This window comes from Macaca thibetana, chromosome 4 (genome assembly GCF_024542745.1).
Source record: "Macaca thibetana thibetana isolate TM-01 chromosome 4, ASM2454274v1, whole genome shotgun sequence".
NCBI lineage: Eukaryota > Metazoa > Chordata > Mammalia > Primates > Cercopithecidae > Macaca > Macaca thibetana.
In genome coordinates this window covers 17,884,869-17,904,650 of record NC_065581.1, presented here as the reverse complement: position 1 = coordinate 17,904,650, position 19,782 = coordinate 17,884,869, and the positions used below count along the sequence as shown (strand labels likewise).

General features: G+C 40.1%; 1 protein-coding gene across 10 annotated transcripts in view; it reads left to right on the top strand.

The window, feature by feature from the left end:
• KIF13A (kinesin family member 13A) overlaps positions 1-19,782 on the top strand; it is a 230,601-nt gene that overhangs the window by 120,479 nt on the left and 90,340 nt on the right. For all 10 annotated transcript variants that reach the window (XM_050788663.1, XM_050788658.1, XM_050788654.1 and 7 more), the window contains exons 5-9: positions 11,618-11,710; positions 12,123-12,303; positions 16,004-16,091; positions 17,581-17,715; positions 18,538-18,650. In XM_050788663.1, the coding sequence (XP_050644620.1) occupies positions 11,618-11,710; positions 12,123-12,303; positions 16,004-16,091; positions 17,581-17,715; positions 18,538-18,650 (610 nt within the window). The remainder of the gene's footprint in view (positions 1-11,617; positions 11,711-12,122; positions 12,304-16,003; positions 16,092-17,580; positions 17,716-18,537; positions 18,651-19,782) is intronic.

Sequence of the window (19,782 nt, the reverse complement as noted above, 5' to 3'; positions counted from 1 at the left end):
AATAATTGTTAGCTATTGGATTTAAACCATAAAAGTTTTCCGTATAGTTGGCCAGGGGCGGTGGCTCACACCTGTAATCCCAGCACTTTGGGAGGCCGAGGTGGGCGGATCACGAGGTCAGGAGATCAAGACCATCCTGGCTAACGCGGTGAAACCCCATCTCTACTAAAAAGACAAAAAATTAGCCGGGCATGGTAGCGGGCACCTGTGGTCCCAGCTACCTGGGAGACTGAGGCAGGAGAATGGCGTGAACCTGGGAAGTGGAGTTTGCAGTGAGCCAAGATCGCGCCACTGCACTCCAGCCTGGGCGACAGAGCAAAACTCCGTCTCAGAAAAAAAAAAAAAAAAAGTTTTCCCTATAGTTATGAGCAGCACTAGTAGTTGCTACTTGAACAGTATGTTAAGGTAGGGATTCATTATAAATGATGCATGCCATTTTAAAAGACATTTATGAAAAAATCTAAATACCAAATCCTCCTAGATTTTTGTTTTTCTTTTATGGTCTTTTATAAATTATCTCACCTCATACTTGATTTGTTATTTCTTTTGGTGACTCACCTTTGTTCCTAAGCATTGTATTTAGAGTTTTCTTAGAATCAGCAACCCTCTTTTTTGCATTTGTTAATGAAATTATGTAATTACAGAGAAGTACAACTGACATAGAACAGTTTAGGAGCAAATACAACTGACCCTTTGTACAAGCATAACTCAGCTGGTGAGAGTCCAGAGAGTCGCCTCCCAGCTGGGGTGATTTAGCATGCAGGGGGCATTTCATAGATGGAAGAGAGAATGTTGCTTAATCCAGAGAACTGGACAAGAAGATCAGTTAAGAAAAATTTTTCTTGTAAAGGATGTTAAAAAATAAATGAGCTTTGCTAATCTTGTTAATTTTTTTTTAAAGTGTATATATATGTGTCAGTGTTTTATATATGCTGCTTTTTTGTTCTCCCCTTTACTCACCTATTTTTTATCCTATCAAATCCCCCTTTCTTCAATACCTGCCTTTCTTTGTCCACATTTATTCCTTATGGTACTTGTTGGCACCCAGAAAGATCCTTTAACTTAATTGTGTTTAGAGGGGTGAATAACAATAGCAATAGACAGTACAACCCTGAGCATTGAATCCCAAGCACTGTGCCGATCCCTCTACATGCACTAGGTGATAAAATTGTCAAAGCACCCAATCAGATAGAAACTATTACTGCCCCCATTTTACAGATAACAAAACTGAGGTTTAGCAAGACCCTGCTCCCTGTGAGAGCACTGAAAGCATTGGTAAATGTGGACGTTAGTTAATGACATGTATGCTGGTGAAAATTTTATGGATTCTACTCCAGCCTGTGGTGCTCCTCTCCTCTTTCATCCTGAAGAGTCACTCAGTGACTCCTAAGGAAGTCATATTGAAGTGCTCTGGCTTAGAACCTAGCCAGGAATACTACTAAGGGTACCTTTACTCCTGTCAGAAGTTCTCTAGGATCCTTATATTTGGTTTGGGCTTTGTTTCAACCTCCCCTCAAATACTATAAATATTGTGCAGCCCACAATCCAGAAGAGATGTTGAGTTGGGTCTGCTTCTTTATCAGAGAGAGCGGGTGTAAAACACCATCAAATCAGATAGAAATGAAGGTTTACTTTGTCAGCAGTTGTTTTTTGGGAACCACCCTCCTGTATGACTCCAACACACATTCTCTGTAAGACATTCTTCACAGGTGAGTGGCTTTATATTCTTTCTTCATTCTCGGGACCAGTGCCAAGGGCAGTGGTTGCATGACCTCCTCCTTGGTGAATCACCCACTTTGTCCAGCAACAAAAAAAGACCATGCTCGTGGCCAGCCCCAGTGCTGTTGCTGTGGTGGAAACATCCATCTGGGTGAGTCACCCATGCCATGCTGCAAGCCAGACTTCAAGGACTGTAACACTGATAGCTCTTGGATGCTACCATGGAAAATATGTCCGTAGTCTACCTTTACCCTCATGGCCTGGTTTCTTGGGATCCTCTTACCAGGCACCTCAATGGCAAACATTTCTGTAGTTGATTAAAACTTAAATCTAGCAATACTAAGTCAAGCCTTACAGCTTCGGTTTCTTTATCTGAACTCTGTAGTTTTTGGTCATTTAACTTAAACCAGGTTTGAAGTCACTACATATGAGAATTTTTGAAAGCTGCACTTTCATACACTAAAGATTTTTGAGAAGGGGATTTATTTAAACCTCATCCAAGCTGGGCATTCTTCACCCCTTCAGGTATGTGAGAAGAACCTGTCTGATCTTGTGCTGTCCAGGTGCTCTGATTTGGAGCTGGGCCACCTGCCAAGTCCAGACTCATCAGAATCGCTGTGCCTGTCAGCCCTGTTTAGAAGTGGAAAAACACCCTCACAAATGAGTAGGCCCAGGAATTCCAAGTCATAAATCGTGAGCCCAGCCTTTATTTTTATTTTTTCTCTCCCTACTTTGATTCCAAAGAGAAGAGATAGGGAAAAGAAGGAAAACTGGGGATTCAGTTTAAACTGGTGAAATTATCGATCGTGTTCAAATCTTGGATGCTTTTCTATTTAGTTACTTTAGAAAAACAAGAAATACTCTGTGTATATGCCAGGTCTGATCTGTGCATCACCATGCTTAGTGTTTTATTCAGCCATGGGCCATAGGTGTCTGCCTTGTTTAATGCAGATTTTAAACAAGACAGGGCTTATATCCTCCCATTTCATTCTCTCACTTTCTAGAACACAGCCCACTGTGACTCTTTTATCCTGTGCCTCTTCAGTCATCAGATGTTGGGCATAGGAATGATAGCTGCATTTTTCCTTCCATCCCTGGTTTCTTTCGTGCTTTGCTATCAGGATATTACCATAAAAAGAGATTTCCTTGGTTACCCATCTCCCAGTACACACACATGGTAGCTTTGAGCCTATTGTTGCTGTTCTAAGTAGGGACAGATTATGCACAAGTGTGGACACCCAAGGGTGTTAGCTTTTCAAAGATCTGTATCAGGCTGGGTACAAATGACTATAATTCCAGCACTTTGTGAGGCCAAGGGTGGGAGGCTCACTTGAAGCTAGGAGCTCAAGATCAGCTTAGACAACATAGCAAGATCTTATCTCTACTAAAAAAATAAAAGTAAAAAATTAGCCATGTATGGTGGGACACGTCTATAGTCCTAGCTACTCAGGAGGCTGAAACAGGAGGATTCCTTGGATCTCGAGGAGTTAGAGGCTGTAGTGAGCTATGATCATACCACTGCACTCTAGCCTGGTGGAAGAGCAAGACCCTGTCTCTTTCAAAAAAGAAAAAGATTCATATTGTATGTGACTCAGGTTTGGGTGACTCAGGTCTGTGACTTTGCTTGCAGAAATTCCATACAGCAGCTCTCTTTGCTGTTCTGACATTGTGTTATGGGTTACTTTGGGCATGCCTGTATTTTAAGACTTGTTCACATGATTATAGAGGGTCTAATCATAAACCCCAAAGGAAATTGGCATTGCGGTCATGGTTATTAACAAGTGAGGTCAGGCTTGCCCTGTGAATTTGCCGCACCAGGCATGTGGAGCTAACATCTGCAGAGTGGCCACCGCCTTTTTGGCATCGGTTCCGCTGAAAAGTCACAGGCCTCTTGGATTTGACAATGTTATGGCTTTGCTCGGATTGTCTGGGCTAGAAACAAATACTCATAGATCCTCCTGCTTCCCACGGGACTTACGAACCTTCCCTTATGGGCTGGTGTACTTTCCCCTAGACAAATAGCACTTCATTCTATTTGAGTGTAAACTGTAGTTGGAAAACGTTTAGGGTGGAGATATTGCGTCTTTTATGGGATCCACCCATGCACTGTTTGAATTCCCTGATTCCCACCACTCAGCATAAACGGTTCCTTTTTTCATGAACTGAGGTTCAAAAAGCAGTTGGCAAGTCATTTTTTCCTATGCTGAGAAAAGGGACCGTTGTGTTTGAAAAATAGAAGTGAACAAAGCAAAAACAATCCAAAATAAACAAACAAACAAAAAAACCCTTCAGTCTTTTGGATAAATTAGGGTCTCTTTAAGAAACCATATGAGGGTTCTTGATATTTCATATTTTGTATTGCAGAGTAAAGTGTAGCCATCATCTGTGTTTCACCAAGAGCTGATTGCTAGAGAGGACAGAGACTGTATCAAGAGTCATAGTGCCTTTTAGGCTTTGGTTGACAGTTTGGCCTTTTTTGTAGTTGTTTTTACTATACCCAGTGTTGCCCTGAAGGTCACAGAACCAAAGAATTGGTTAAATATAACTCCAGCCAGGGTTCACACAGCTGAAAAGGCACCAGAAGGGCAGAATAAGGGGAGCTCTAGAACCTGTCCCACTTACAGTTTTGCTGATACAGTTTATTATATTGTTTTTTTCCCCTGTACCCTTCTATCTCAATGTTAAAAAAAAAAAAAAAAGAAAGAATTTTTCTTATAGTAGACAATATGGGTTAGCATACCCTGGCCCAAATAATGATACTGTTCCTTCTTCTCATCATGTCTATACACACATGAACACACACTCCACCCTTTCTGTCCCCCCAACCCTTGCAGGTGAGAGTCACCACCATTACATCTGGTCAGTAATATGTTTTAAATGGGACCCCTGTGGGAGCTAGAAAAATAGCAATGATTGGTTCCTTTCAGAAATCTTTCTAAGAACAAGTATCTTTTCTTTTTAATGTCTTAAGAGATAGGGTCTTACTCTGTCCGTTCAGGCTGGAGTGCAGTGGCACGATCATGGCTCACTCTAGCCTCAACCTCCTAGGCTCAAACAATCCTCCACCACCATGCCTGGCTAATTTTTTATTTATTTATTTATTTTTTGAGACCGGGTCTCACTTTGTCACCCAGGCTGGAGTGCAGTGGCTCAATCTTGGCTCACTGCAGCCTCCACCTCCTGGGTTCACGCCATTCTCCTGCCTCAGCCTCCCGAGTAGCTAGGGACTACAGGCACCTGCCACCACGCCTGGCTAATTTTTTAGATTTTTAGTAGAGACAGGGTTTCACTGTGTTAGCCAGGATGGTCTCGATCTCCTGACCTCGTGATCCGCCCACCTCGGCCTCCCAAAGTGCTGGGATTATAGGCGTGAGCCACCGCGCCCAGCCCATCCATGCCTGGCTAGTTTTTTATTTTTTGTAGAAATGGGAGTCTCACTCTTTTGCTCAGGCTGGTCTTGAGCTCCTGTCCTCAAAAGATCCTCCTGCCTCAGCCTCCCAAAGAGTTGGGATTACAGGCATGAGCCACCACACCTGGCCTTTTTTCTTTTATCTTTGAAATTGGATTATGCCACAAAATTGTTGCAAAAATGAAGGAGCCATCTGAAGGAAAAATAACTAGATAATTACTTTTTATTTGCAGTAAAATGAATTATAATTGATTAAAGACTTAAGAGATAATAATAACTAAAATATATTCTAGATTTATACTGGCCACATACTGTGGTAAGTGCTTATCTATATTGGTTTATTAAACCATCCCAGTAGCCACTTAGGTAGCAACTATTAGTCTTATTTTACCGATAAACTGGGAACCTTCCCAGTGTCACATAGCTGGTAAAGAGTAAAACTCAGGTTTGAAAGTCAAATTGTAAAAAACTGGTGGTGCGCATCTATGATCCCAGTTGCTTGGGAGGCTGATGCAGGAGGATTACCTGAGCCCAGTCATTTGAGGCTGCCATGAGTTATGATCCTGCACCACACTCCAGCCCAGACACAAAGCGAGATCCTGTCTCCAAAATAAATCAAATAAATAATAACAAAAACAAAACTAGAAGAAAATATGAGTGAGTTCTATATAATTTGGGGGTGGAAAAGGATTTGTGAGGCATAACACATATCATAGGCAAAAATCATGAAGGAAAAGAGAAAAGATTTGAATATGAAAGACCAGAAGATTTTGTATGACCAAGAATAACGTAAGACCGATAGACAAATGACAGACTGGGAAAAAATACTTATAACCTATAAGATAGACCAATGGTTAATATCCTCAATATATAATGAGGATTTTAAAATTAATGAGAAGAAAAGCAATGGCTAGCCCAAGGACTTAAATAGTCAACTTACTAAAGTGTTAGTACAAATGAACAATAAATAGAAGAAAAATTATCCAAACAAGAGGCTTTTTTTTCTTACTGACTCCGTCAGAACTAAGAAGAATAATCATAGGGATTGTTGTTGAGGGTGTTGAAAGTAGAGACTCATGCATTTTTAGAGAACTTGGACATTTGATTTTTTGAAGTTTTGGCTAGTAAAGTCAATAGGAAACTGCACAGAGATAGACATATAAGAATAAATATTGCAGAAAAATAAAAGGAAATAATCTAAATATCCATAGTAGGGAACTGATTGCATCCGTTATTCATACAATGGAAAGCTGAGCTCCTATTTAAAATGCTAATATTGATGTATATTTGTAGAGATGGGAAAATGTTCATTATTTCTTGTCTTAAAAGAGAATGCATTGTCTTTGAGACACAAAGCCATAGTAATAAAATGTATTCCAGTGTCTCTAGACTCCAATCTTGCGTAAATTTGTAAAAATACATGGAGAATGAAAAATTTTTTCAGAAACGTAGTGTAATTGTTTTCAATTTTTTATGTTGTTTTTCTCAGATTTTTTCTTTTCTAATTATGAATAAAGCTTTACTAAATATGATAAATTTGAATTATAAATTTATAATTATAAATTATAAATTATAAATTTGAATTATCTGCCAAACATAACTGTAACTAAAAGAAGCTGACTATATTTGAAATCACATGTATATATTTAGTGGAAATCAGAGAGACTAGTTTTTATTTTTTGTCATATATTTTGTTGTCATGTCCAGGAGGTACTGTGTATATTAGTAAAAATGTGATCTGTAATTTTATCAAAATTACCTCATTAGTACCTACATAGTGTGTTGACACATCTATTCATACCCCATTGGCTTATTTAACAAAGACCTACTATAGTCTTATGGGATTCATTAGAATTTCAAAAACAGTCATACTTTGACCAAAGTGTAAAGTAATTAAACATTTATTTTTAAGTTCAAAGAACAATTTTTTTTTTTTTTTTTTTTTTTTTTTGACAGAGTCTCACTCGGTCACCCAGGCTAGAGTATAAAAGTACAGTCTTCTGATAACTTTTTGTTGCTGATGAGGAAAAGGCTCCCACCCAATTAAAAATACATTTTTCTGAGAACAACAATATCAACACAGGAATAATTCAGTGAATACAAATGCCTATTGCATGCCAGGCACTCTACTAAGATACAGCAACTACTGTTTTCACAATCTGGCAGTAAAGGTGAACACAAAAAAAAAATTGTGCCAGCCAGGGGCAGTGACTCACGCCTGTAATCCCAGCACTTTGGGAGGCCAAGACAGGCGGATCACCTCAGGTCACAACATGGTGAAACCCCGTCTCTACTAAAAATACGAAAATTAGCGAGGCTTGGTGGCGGGTCCCTATAATCCCAGCTACTTAGGAGGCTGAGGCAGGAGAATCGCTTGAACCTGGATGGCAGAGGTTGCATGAGCCGAGATTGCACTGCACTCCAGTCTGGGCGACAGAATGAGACTCCATCTCAGAAAGAAAGAAAAAAAAATGTGCAGTGTGATGAGCTCTGAGAGTCTGTTAAAATTATCCTGGAGACCAGAGGTGAGAGCAACTGGTTCCCAGTGTCATGCAGCATGAGTTACTGATGATGAATGGAATCAGCCTTGACAGTAGGGAGTCACTATAAGCTGACCCAAACCCTGCCATTCACTGATAATGAGATCTTGGGCAAATGACTTAACCATTTCAAGCCCCAGTCACCTTATCAGTCATAATTCCTACCTACTCTACTTGGGTATTGTGAGGATTCAATGATATAGAACATGTAATCCCAGCACTTTGGGAGGCCCAGGCGGGTGGATCAGGAGTTTGAGACTAGCCTGGCCAATATGGTGAAACCTCATCTCTACTAAAGATAGAAAAAATTAACCAGGCATAGTGGTGCACACCTGTAATCCCAGCCACTCAGGAGGCGGAGACGGGAGAATCACTTGAACACGGGAGGCGGAGGTTGCTGTGAGCCGAGATCGCGCCATTGCACTCCAACCTGGGTGACAGGGCAAGACTCGTCTCAAAAAAACAAAAACAAAACAAAACACAAAAACAAATAAAATATATAAAGTACATTGCCAACAGACAGTTGATAAAAATTATCTTTGCTTTTCCTTAGTAGCGTAAATAATAAATTTAGAATACAAGTTTAATAGGTTAAATCATGTCCTGTTTAGTATTTGCAACAATTTGGTCATACACTAAACTGAAATTTACTCTTGTAAATTTTTTTTTACAATTTTTATAGAGACAGGGTCTCACTTTGTTGGCCAGGCTGGTCTTGAACTCCTCTCCTCAAGCCACCCTCCCACCTCGGCCTCCCAGAGTGCTGAGATTACAAGCATGAGCCACCATGCTCAGCCTACTCTTGTGTTTTTATATGCTGGGGAGTTCTTTGATCATTTCATTTATTTTTCATGCAATTTTAGTATACACATCCTGGTGGTTTGTTTCATTTACATCATAAACCTATTTCATACAGCTATATAGCAGTCATCCTTGTTTTTCCAACTAACAATCTTCAGTTTAAAAGGCCATTCCTACCAAGGAAAAAGATACATTGTTATTTACTCTTGAAAGAACCTAGGAAAATAATTCCTGCTAATTCCAGCGTATTCAGCATCAGAAGCAGAAACCAGAAGTACCACATTTTACTACCTAATATAGGAATAGATATAATAGATATTAACTTTAGGCTCTAAAAAGCCATAATAAAATCTCTTTGACCACAGTGCTTCTCTGCAATTGAGTCCTTTCACCAACTCAAGCTGTGGGTTTTTTTTTTTTTTTCTCAAGTTACTAAATATGAATTGAAATCATGAATTATGGTCAGGATGCTTGACTTAGCCAACTCTTGAAGTCTCTTGTCCCCACCCTCACCCCACTCCCTTCCTGGGGGCTGGTTAACCAGTGTGGAAGATCAAACAGGATTGCTCCATTCAGCTGCTTGTGCCAAGAATGTATTGCTTTTAGAATGCCATCAAATGGCACTTGGGTCTGGCTGAGGACCACAAGCAATTCTAATAAGCCTGGGCACAGGCTGGATTTAATTCTGGGTCCTCTCTGATATAGGGCTTGGCTCCAGATTTAAGGCCTGCCTTTTTAGCACAGGGCTTGGGAACATCCGTGGAGTAAGGAAGGTCCTTTGAGAAAACATATGAGAAATAAATATTAATGTATATGAAAGATCACACACCAGAGTGGTCAGGTATTTTCTTCGTGAGCACAAGGCTATCATACTTGACTATAACATAAAAGCAATTTGTGAAGCAGATAATAATTTTGATTATACTTTATTCTTCTCTGAATATATACGTATTTGCATACGGATCTTAAGGTACTCTTCACAACAGACCTGAGTGTTTAGAAAAGATCCTTCTGATTACACCCGTTTTTAAAAATCCGCATATTCCATCAACGAAGTTACCAAACATCTATGCTAGATGGTAGAAGTTAGCAATAGAGAAATAAAGTTATATAAATTTGGTATATTTTTTCAATCCATTTTTTACACTTTAGCATTTGTAGATCTCTCTCTTGCACAGACACCAGCGTGCGCACACACCCACTATTTGACATAAGATTTTACATTATACGTACAGTTCTGAACATGGCTTTTTTTTCACTCAACAATGTTCTTTAATTCAAGCATTATTTACACATAGATGTGGGTGTTGGGGATTTATTGGTTTTAAAAAAATGTTATGTAGTATATTCCATCATATAAAACAGTCACACTTTACTTACTTTCATACTTATGGGCATTTAACTTGATTTCCATTTACAGTATTATGAATAACACTGCCATGAACATCCTTCACAGGGCCCTTTTCGGGAATGTGTCTCTAGAATAGACGCTTCACAGTGGGTCAGACAGTGTAGGCATATTCCCTTTTACAGATGCTGTCAAGTTTTCCTTCAGAATGTCTGTGTTCATTCATTCTCCCACCATATGCAGCAATATTTGATGTTGTCAGAATTTTATTTTTTGCCAGCCTAATGGTTGCAAATTGTATTAGTCTGTTTTCACACTGCTACAAAGAACTACATGAGGCAGGGTAATTTGTAAAGAAAGGAGGTTTAATTGACTCACAGTTCCGCATGACTGGGGAGGCCTCGGGAAACTTAGAATCATGGTGGAAGGTGAAGGGAAAGCAAGGCACATCAAGGAAGGCACGTCTTACATGGCAGCGAGAGACAGAGAGAGAGGAAAGAACTCAGAGGAAGCCACACACTTTTAAACCATCAGATCTTGTGAGAACTCATTATCATGAAAACAGCATAGGGGAAACCGCCCCCATGATCCAATCACCTCCCACCAGGTCCCTTCCTTAACACGTGGGGATTACAATTCGAGATGAGATTTGGGTGGGGACGCTGAACTAAACCATGTCACAAATACTATCTCGTTTTGTGTCGAGACACTTTTAAGAGTCTCATCCTGCAATCATCATATATCATAGTATAATAACAGACTCCTAAAATCAGATCTGAATTTCCATAAAAGAAAAACGTAAAACCAAAAGCTTATGTTGTGTTACATTATTTTCAAATGTAAAAGGAACTATCATGTAAGATAAAAACGTTAAATTGACTCATTCTTTCAACATTTATTAAGCATTTTGTACTAGGCTGTAGGATTATGAAAATAAGCAGGTTATAGTTTTGGGCATCATAGAGCTCTCATTCCAGTGGAGGAAACAGGTACTTAAACTAGTAGTTTCTGCAAATGCTGTAGAGTGAGTGTTCTAAGGACTATAAGAGGACAGGAAGGAGGATATAAGTCTCATTGTCTTAGTGATGCAGAATGAATATTAGAAAATCACCAAATTCAAAGGGTAGCAAATGCTGTCCTTTTATGTGTTTAAAACAGATTGTCACACATTTACTCTTCAGCCCCGCTCTGCCATAATGTAGTACATGACACAATCCCCCCAGGAGATACAGAGAGATTCACGAAAGAGATCTTGTCCCCCACTCCCCCTGTGAGGACACAGGTGACGGGTGCTGTGAATCTACAAACAGCAGCTGAAGTTGTCAATCTATCCTCAGCAACTAACGGTTTTTCAGCACTTGGCATTTACAAAACACTAAGCTAGGTGTTGAGGGGGATACCGAGGTATGTATAACATGGTCTTGTTCAGTGGCAGTTCAGAATCTAGCTGGGGAGATAAGGCAGTTCATATTTAATGACATTGTAGATGCTCAGTCATAAGAAAACACCACCAATTTGAATGATGCTTCCATATGTCCCACTCACAATGGAAAGAAAACTTTAATATTTAGAGAAATGTCTTAGAGGGAAACAGTGTATCCACGTCCAGGTACTGAGCTGTAGTTTAGAAGTGTGGATGAAATTGCATATATCAAACTTTTAATACACAGCCCTGTACTTAGTAGGCACTCTGTACACTTTTAACATTTTTTTTGAATTGATATAATATTGTTATTAATACAAATATATCAAGAAAAATTATTCTTTTTATTAGTTTTTAATTTTTGGCTTGTTTTTTAGGTCAAGAAGTGGTTTTCAAGTGCCTTGGGGAAGGAATTCTTGAAAAAGCCTTTCAGGGGTATAATGCGTGTATTTTTGCATATGGACAGACAGGTAAGAAGTTGCTTTTATAGTCCAGATGTGATAGATCGTGCCTGTAATCCCAGCACTTGGTGAGGCTGGGGTGGGAGGATTTCTTGAGCCCAGGAGTTTGAGACCAGCCTGGGCATCATAGTAAGACCCGTCTTTACAAAAACTAAAAACATTAGCCCAGCATGGTGGCACACCTTTAGCCCCAGGTTCTCGGGAGACTGAGGTGGAAGGATGGCTTGAGCCCAGGAGTTTGAGACTGTAGTGAGCCATGATCACACCACTGCACTCCAGCTTGAGCAACAGGGTTTGAGGCTAAGTTGGCCACTTTTCTGCTCTGTTACCTTGGCCAGTATATGGGGAAACCTTGTATGGCTGAAGCATTGCATTTTGCTTATTCTTTTACCTGTTCTCTTTTTGCTTGCTTCTTCTCCAGGTTCGGGAAAATCCTTTTCCATGATGGGCCATGCTGAGCAGCTGGGCCTTATTCCAAGGCTCTGCTGTGCTTTATTTAAAAGGATCTCTTTGGAGCAAAATGAGTCACAGACCTTTAAAGTTGAAGTGTCCTATATGGAAATTTATAATGAGAAAGTTCGGGATCTTTTAGACCCCAAAGGGTAAGTTAGTAGTCAAGATTAAGTGTGTTAATAGGGGGAGATAATTTTAAATGATTCTAAAGTTAAAATTGGAAGTGAATATACGTATTTAAGCTCTTGGTGACTACACTGGTTTTCATTCATTTACAGAGAAATCATCAGCTTCTCAAAGCCTGTTGGTATACCCAGTGTTTATCCTACATTAATGTATTAAGTTGCCTATGTATGCCCTTTGAAAAGATGTTGTTACTATTGGTATTATTTTTTTGCCACCCTGAACTATTCATAAAAATTGAGTTAGGAATAACCATTAGTTCTTCCATTTACATTGGAAAGCGGCACTTCTGTGTTAAAGGTAAAAGGGTTGAAGGATTGAAACATCCCAGCCAAGGCAAGCAATTCCCTTCCCTGGCTGGGCGTTGGAATCATGTGGGGAACGTTTTAAGCATCCACTTGCCTGATTCCTACCCATAGAGACTAGATTCAGTAAACCTAGGGTGAAACCCAGGGATCTATATTTTTTTAATTAGGTGATTAAAAAATATATTTTTGATTCATAGAGGCAGGGGGACCATTTACTTTTTTTCAATTAAAAAATTTGGAGCCGGGTACAGTGGCTTATGCCTGTAATCCCAGCACTTTGGGAGGCCAAGGTAGGCAGATCATCTGAGGTTAGGAGATTGAGACCAGTCTGACCAACAGAAACCGCATCTCTACTAAAAATACAAAAATTACCTGGGTGTGGTGATGGACGTCTGTAATCCCAGCTTCTTGGGAGGCTGAGGCGGGAGAATCACTTGAACCCAGGAGGTGGAGGTTGCAGTGAGTTGAGATCGTGCCACCGCACTCTAGCCTGGGGAACAGAGGGAGACTTCATCTCAAAAAAAATTTAAAAACAACTGTACTGATTTAAAAATAATATCTATTTATGGAAAATTTGAAAAAATAGGTAAAGTGTAAGAGATAAAAATGACCTATAATCTCACCATTCAAAAATAATCACTAAGGCCAGGCATGGTGGCTCATGCCTGTAATCCCAACATTTTGGGAGGCCGAGGTGGGTGGATCACTTGAGGTCAGGAGTTCAAGACCAGCCTGGTCAACATGGTGAAACACTGTCTCTACTAAAAGTACAAAAATTAGCCGGGCGTGGTGCTGGGCACCTGTAATCCCAGCTACTCAGGTGGCTGAGGCAGGAGAATTGCTTGAACCCGGGAGACAGAGGTTGCAGTGAGCCAAGATCGTACCACTGCATTCCAGCCTGGGCAATAGAGTGAGACTGCATCTCAAAAAATATATATATATTAATAACCACTATTACTACTTTGGTGCATTTTGACCAAAATTATGAGTGACGAGGAAGTGACCTACCTAATCAAAGAAAATGTTTATATTTACTCTTAAGAAGCTATTAACTATTTAATGTATACAAAAGAACATTTATAATACCTGTAAGGGGTAAAGAGTAATAAAAACAACTGCCTATCTACATTGGCTTAATAAATGGAACATGACTTAGCCAAAAGTACTCTAGCTAAAATTAAATAAATAAAATGGAACATGACCAATAATTGTGAAGCTCACTATATGTTCCTCTTGGATCCATGTTCTATCCCTCCCCAAGGTAACTACTATTGTGAATTTTGTGTTTAGCATTCTCTTCCTCTTCTTTAGCATGTAGAAATAATTTTGCACAATTTTTAACTTTGTATGACATCATAATATGTGTTCTTTGGTGATTTTTCCTCCCACCATGATTCATTTATTCTTATATATGAAGTGCTAATGCATTTTTACTGTTGTCTAGCATTTCATGGCGTGATTATATCAATAATTCATCACTTTCTCTGTCTTTTTTTTTTTTTTTTTTTTTTGAGACGGAGTCTCGCTCTGTCACCCGGGCTGGAGTGCAGTGGCCGGATCTCAGCTCACTGCAAGCTCCGCCTCCCGGGTTTACGCCATTCTCCTGCCTCAGCCTCCCGAGTAGCTGGGACTACAGGCGCCCGCCACCTCGCCCGGCTAGTTTTTTGTATTTTTTTTTTAGTAGAGACGGGGTTTCACCATGTTAGCCAGGATGGTCTCGATCTCCTGACCTCGTGATCCGCCCGCCTCGGCCTCCCAAAGTGCTGGGATTACAGGCTTGAGCCACCGCGCCCGGCCACTTTCTCTGTCTTTTGTGTGGTTCCTGCTTTTATCAATACAGTGCTGTTCTGAAAACATTGTTTTGCAGGTCTCCTGGTATATAGCATGCAGGAGTTTCTACGTAACACATCTAGGGTTGGAATTGTAACTCACAAAACATTGAATCTCCAATTTTATTCAGTAGCACAAACTGTTATCCAAAGTGGTGGTAACAATTTCCACTCCCACCAGCAGTGTACAAGAATTTCCGATATTGGACACCATCACAGGCACTTGATACAATGCTGGGTTTGCTTTTTCTTGCTGCTGAATAGCATTATAGAATCTCTGGCAAGCAGAGTAAGCTGTGTACTGGATCGTGTGCATCTAAGTAGCTCATTGTCACATTGAATTCTTCATCTTTAAAATAAAAGTGGTAAAGCCTACTTTGTAGGGATGTTATGAAATTAAACGGCATAACTGAAAAGTGCTTCAGAGAACAATGCGAGGACTTTGGGATGCATTCAGTGATGCTTCTTAGCTGCTTCTTCCCATATATTGCTGATGCTAAGCAATGACCCTTAATTTGAAAGATGATTAATATGCGATGCCCTGAATAAGATGGCATACACGATATAGTCAGTATATACATAGCTTTGCTTTTAATCTCCATTGTCTTTTGATAAACTGTTCAAATGGGTTCCAAACCAGGTTTATCATTTAAAAATTCAAAAGAGCTTTAAAACTGTCATTAGCAGAACCAATTCTAAATATAGGACAACATCAGTAATTACAAACAAACTCTGTACTATAATCTCACTTTCTGTGTAAAAAAGTGTAAGCATAGAAGTAGCATAAACCAATGTAGACTTGAAGTAAACTTTAAACATTTTAATATTGTTTACTACTAATTCAAAAATTTTGACCGGGCTGTAGTGGCTCACATCTGCAATCCCAGCATTTTGGGAGGCTGGGGGTGGAGGATTGCTTGAGCCTAGAAGTTTAGGACCAGCTTGGGCAGAATAGTGAAGCTCACATCTCTACAAAAAATATAAAAATTAGCCAGGCATAGTGGCATGGGCCTGTAGTCCCAGCTGCATGGTTGGCTAAGGTGGGAGAATCACCTGGGTGGGAGGTTGAGGCTATAGTAAGCCGGGGTCATACTACTGCACTCTAGCCTGGGCGACAGAGTGAGACCCTGTCTCAAAAACTAAATACAATTTTAAGACATTATCTACTGAGAAGATGCTTATTTATGAAATAGCCTAAAGGTTAATTTGATCTGGCATGTTTTTTGGTTCACTTTTTCCCCCAACCCTCCCCAAAATGTAACTGACAGCCTGACCCAGTAAGGTTTGTGACTAGAGATAGAATGTTTAAAATAGTAACATACTTTAAATAGAAATCAGAGCATAAAACACATTTCTCATGTGAAACATCGTTTTGCTAATCCAAATAAAGTTGCTTTTAGATTTGTTGGGGGGAGGAGTCCTTAAAAAATTATTTTGAAATTGTTATCCTAGTTACTGTGTACTTAAAAAGAAAGAAAAGCTTCCAGCTTTGGTCTGATTCATTTATTCCTTTTTCCTCCCTCCCACAGGAGTAGACAGTCTCTTAAAGTTCGAGAACATAAAGTTTTGGGACCATATGTAGATGGTTTATCTCAACTAGCTGTCACTAGTTTTGAGGTAAGTCATTTTTTTAAAAATGTGATTAAAAGCTGACTATAAATCCTATATAAGTGATACTGAGTATATTTTATGTGGACGCTTTATAGCACAATGATACTACTCAGGGCCTCAGAAACCCAGTATCAGCACACTGCAAACAGAGAGGAAAAAGGCTTTTAATCACACTCTTCAAGCTGCTTTGTTGTGAAGGTTTTACAGTATGGCCAGAAAGCCCAATGTTTTCAGGTTGCTGCATGTTTTCACTAATACTACTCTGTTAAAACTGTGCTCCCAATGATGCCAGTGACATCCTTCTAGGCATGTGGTAGTCTAAACACTATTTGGCAGTTAGTACAGCCCTTTCTTTTTGGCAGGGTCTCCTGCCTTGGTTTCTGTCACTTCTTGCTCTCCTGTTTTTCTGAATCACTCCTCTTGCCATTGACCAGCCTGTTTTACTTTATTTACTCTTTGACTTACATGCCTTGTTAAGATCTAACTCAGGATTCTGCTTCTATTTCTATAGTGATTGCTTTGGAAATCTCATAACGCAAACTGCTGTCTCTGTTGCTAAAGAATGTGAATGAATGTGTGAATGCATGAAGGAACAAGCAAATCCCTGCACTTACTTTGTGCTGTTTGTGGGATGTGGCTGGCCCATTATCACCCCAGATTTAGTACGGCTAAAACTAATCTGTGCAGTGACTCTCCAGCCATTTAAATCAAGATATATATAGAATTGCTCTAATCAGAAATAAGAGCACAGTGATCATTTTAAAAACATTTAGATTCTGACATGAATGGATACCTTTTTGGTCTAAAAGTGCTAACTCAGCCCCTTCGCTGAGGTCCCTGGTTCTTAGCTCAGTGTGGTTGAGGTACGTGCTGATGTTATCCTGTCACTTACTAGTAGGAGCTAGGGTGCTCTTGATTTGCATCCCAGTTCTACCGCTTACTGGATGTGGGAAAAGTTGCTTGACCTCCACGAAACTTCAGCGTCCTTGTATGCAAAACCAAGAAAACAAAGTTCATTCAGCAAATATTTCATAAGATCGCATAGGCTCTAGGCATTCTAGAAGCAAGTGTACAAAGTGGAATAAGGAAAAAACCGTGCCATCAGGGAGCCACAGTGTTGGAGGAGGGAGGCAGACAGGCAGGCATCAGCGAGTTGGTAAGCACCGGAGAGTTAAATCAAGTCACTGCTCTTATTGATTATCGGAGTGCTCAATAAATATTAGCTACCCCAGGAACCCAAAAAGGAGCAAACAGGGACTCAACTGAGAAAGAAGACAGTTGGGAAATGGAAAGAATAAGGGAAACATTTCATACATTAGAAAGCCCTGAGTGAGGTAGAAGCTCAAACCCGGCTCAGTGGAGGAGCAGCAGGCAGGTTTTTATGGAAGGGTGATGACAAAGGCATCAGAGGAATCATAATTAATACATACACCTGGCGTGCAGGACTGCATTCTTGTGTTTTTGCTTATGGTCTTTCCTTATGCTTTGCCTCTAGGATATTGAGTCATTGATGTCTGAGGGAAATAAGTCTCGAACGGTAGCTGCTACCAACATGAACGAAGAAAGCAGCCGCTCCCATGCTGTGTTCAACATCATAATCACACAGACACTGTATGACCTGCAGTCTGGGGTGAGGGATTAGGCAGAACCTTTGAAGGGGGTGGAAGAACTGAAAGTGTCCATATAGGTAAAGCCTTCCATGGTTGGGTTCAGTGGCTGAGAGTTTTACGTTGGCTCTTCTGCTTACTAGGTGAGCTGCCTTGCTTACATCATTTAATTTGTTAGGTCTTCCTTCATATTCGACTTTTTAAAAAATTGGATTTTGGCCTGGTGCGGTGGCTCATGCCTGTAATTCCAGCATTTTGCGAGGCTGAGGCGAGAGGATTGCTTGAGGCCAGAAGTTCAAGACCATCTTGTACAATATAGCAACACCTGGACTCTACAAAAACAAAAAAGAAAAATAATTGTATTTCTTGTGCAAAGTCCCTAACAAGTGTGATGACATCACCATACAGCTTTTAATATATATCCTTTCATGCTGAAATTCCCATGGAAACAAGTCAGCTTCATAGTCCTTGAGGGATATTAAAGAGGACACCACAACCTTTAGCCTGAACTTTTTTTCAAAAGAAGAAGGATTTGACCTGAATGTGCAGAAATCCTCATGTCCTTCTATTTCCTCATAGGCATTTAAAATCTCCAGCTTTCTGACTGTATTCCAGAAAGCTGGGTGTACTTTCTGCAAAACAAAAATGCTACATTTCCATGCCAACTTAAATTTTAACTATGAAATTAATTGCTAGTTCAAATAACTCTTCTGACCATTTAAAAACTTAAGAAATTTGCCATGTGAGTGGGATGGATTGCTCAATTATAGTGCTAACATGTATGTAGATATCCATGTGGTTTTTATTGGTAAGTTTTTTTTCTCTCTCTTGTTTCCTGTAACTAGAACTCCGGGGAGAAGGTCAGTAAGGTCAGCTTGGTAGACCTGGCGGGTAGCGAAAGAGTATCTAAAACAGGAGCTGCAGGAGAGCGACTGAAAGAAGGCAGCAACATTAACAAGTAAGGTGGTCCCGGAACAGCCTGGGTGATTTCCTTCTGGGGGGATTTGTTGCATTATGAGGGTCAGATGGTTCTGATGCACAGGTTGTTTAAAGTCTGTATCGCTTTAGTAAACTGGTTTGAAGAAAAACAACAACAACCTGTGTCTATTAAGATGTATGAAGTTTTTGGCCAGGCATGGTGGCTCATGCCTATAATCCCAGCACTTTGGGAAGCCAAGGCGGGAAGATCATCTGAGGTCAGGAGTTTGAGACCCGCCTGGCCAGCATGGCAAAACCCCATCTCTACTAAAAAGACACAGTCACACACACCTGTAACCCCAGCTACTCGGGAGACTAATGTAGGAGAATTGCTTGAATCTGGGAGGTGGAGGTTGCAGTGAGCCAAGATTGCACCACTGCACTCCAGCCTGGGCAACAGAGTGAGACTTTATCTCAAAGAAAAAAAAAAGATGTATAAGGATTGTGTTTGGGTATGGTGGCTCACGACTGTAATCCCAGCATTTTGGGAGGTCAAGGTGGGTGGATCAGTTGAGGCCAGGAGTTCAAGACTAGCCTGGGCAACGTGATGAAACCCCTTCTCTACCCAGTCTCTACCCTGTTTCTACCCATCTCTACCCCATCTCTACTAAAACACAAAAATTAGCTGGGCATGGTGGCGCACTTCTGTAATTCCAGCTACTTGGGAAGCTGAGGGATGAGAATTACTTGAATCTGGGAGGCGAAGTTTGCAGTGAGCCAAGATTGCTCCACACTGCACTCCAGCCTGGGCAACAGAGCGAGACTCTGTCTCAAAAAAAAAAAAAAAAGGACAAGGTTTAATTAAATGAAACTACATGGTGCTCAAAAATGGCACAAATACCATATTCTGACATATGTGGAAGCTAAAAAATGTTGATATCATAGAAGTAGAAAGTAGAATAGTGGTTACTAGGGGCTGGAAAGGGGAGGACAGGGGGAATAATGAGAGGTTGATTAGTGGATACAAAATTACAGCTAAATTGGAGAAATAAGTTCTAGTGTTCCATAGCACTGTATGTTGACTATAATTGACAATTTGTTGTATATTTTCAAATAGCTAGGAAAGTGAATTTTCAGTGTTCCCAACACAAAAAAATAAGTGTTTGAGGTGA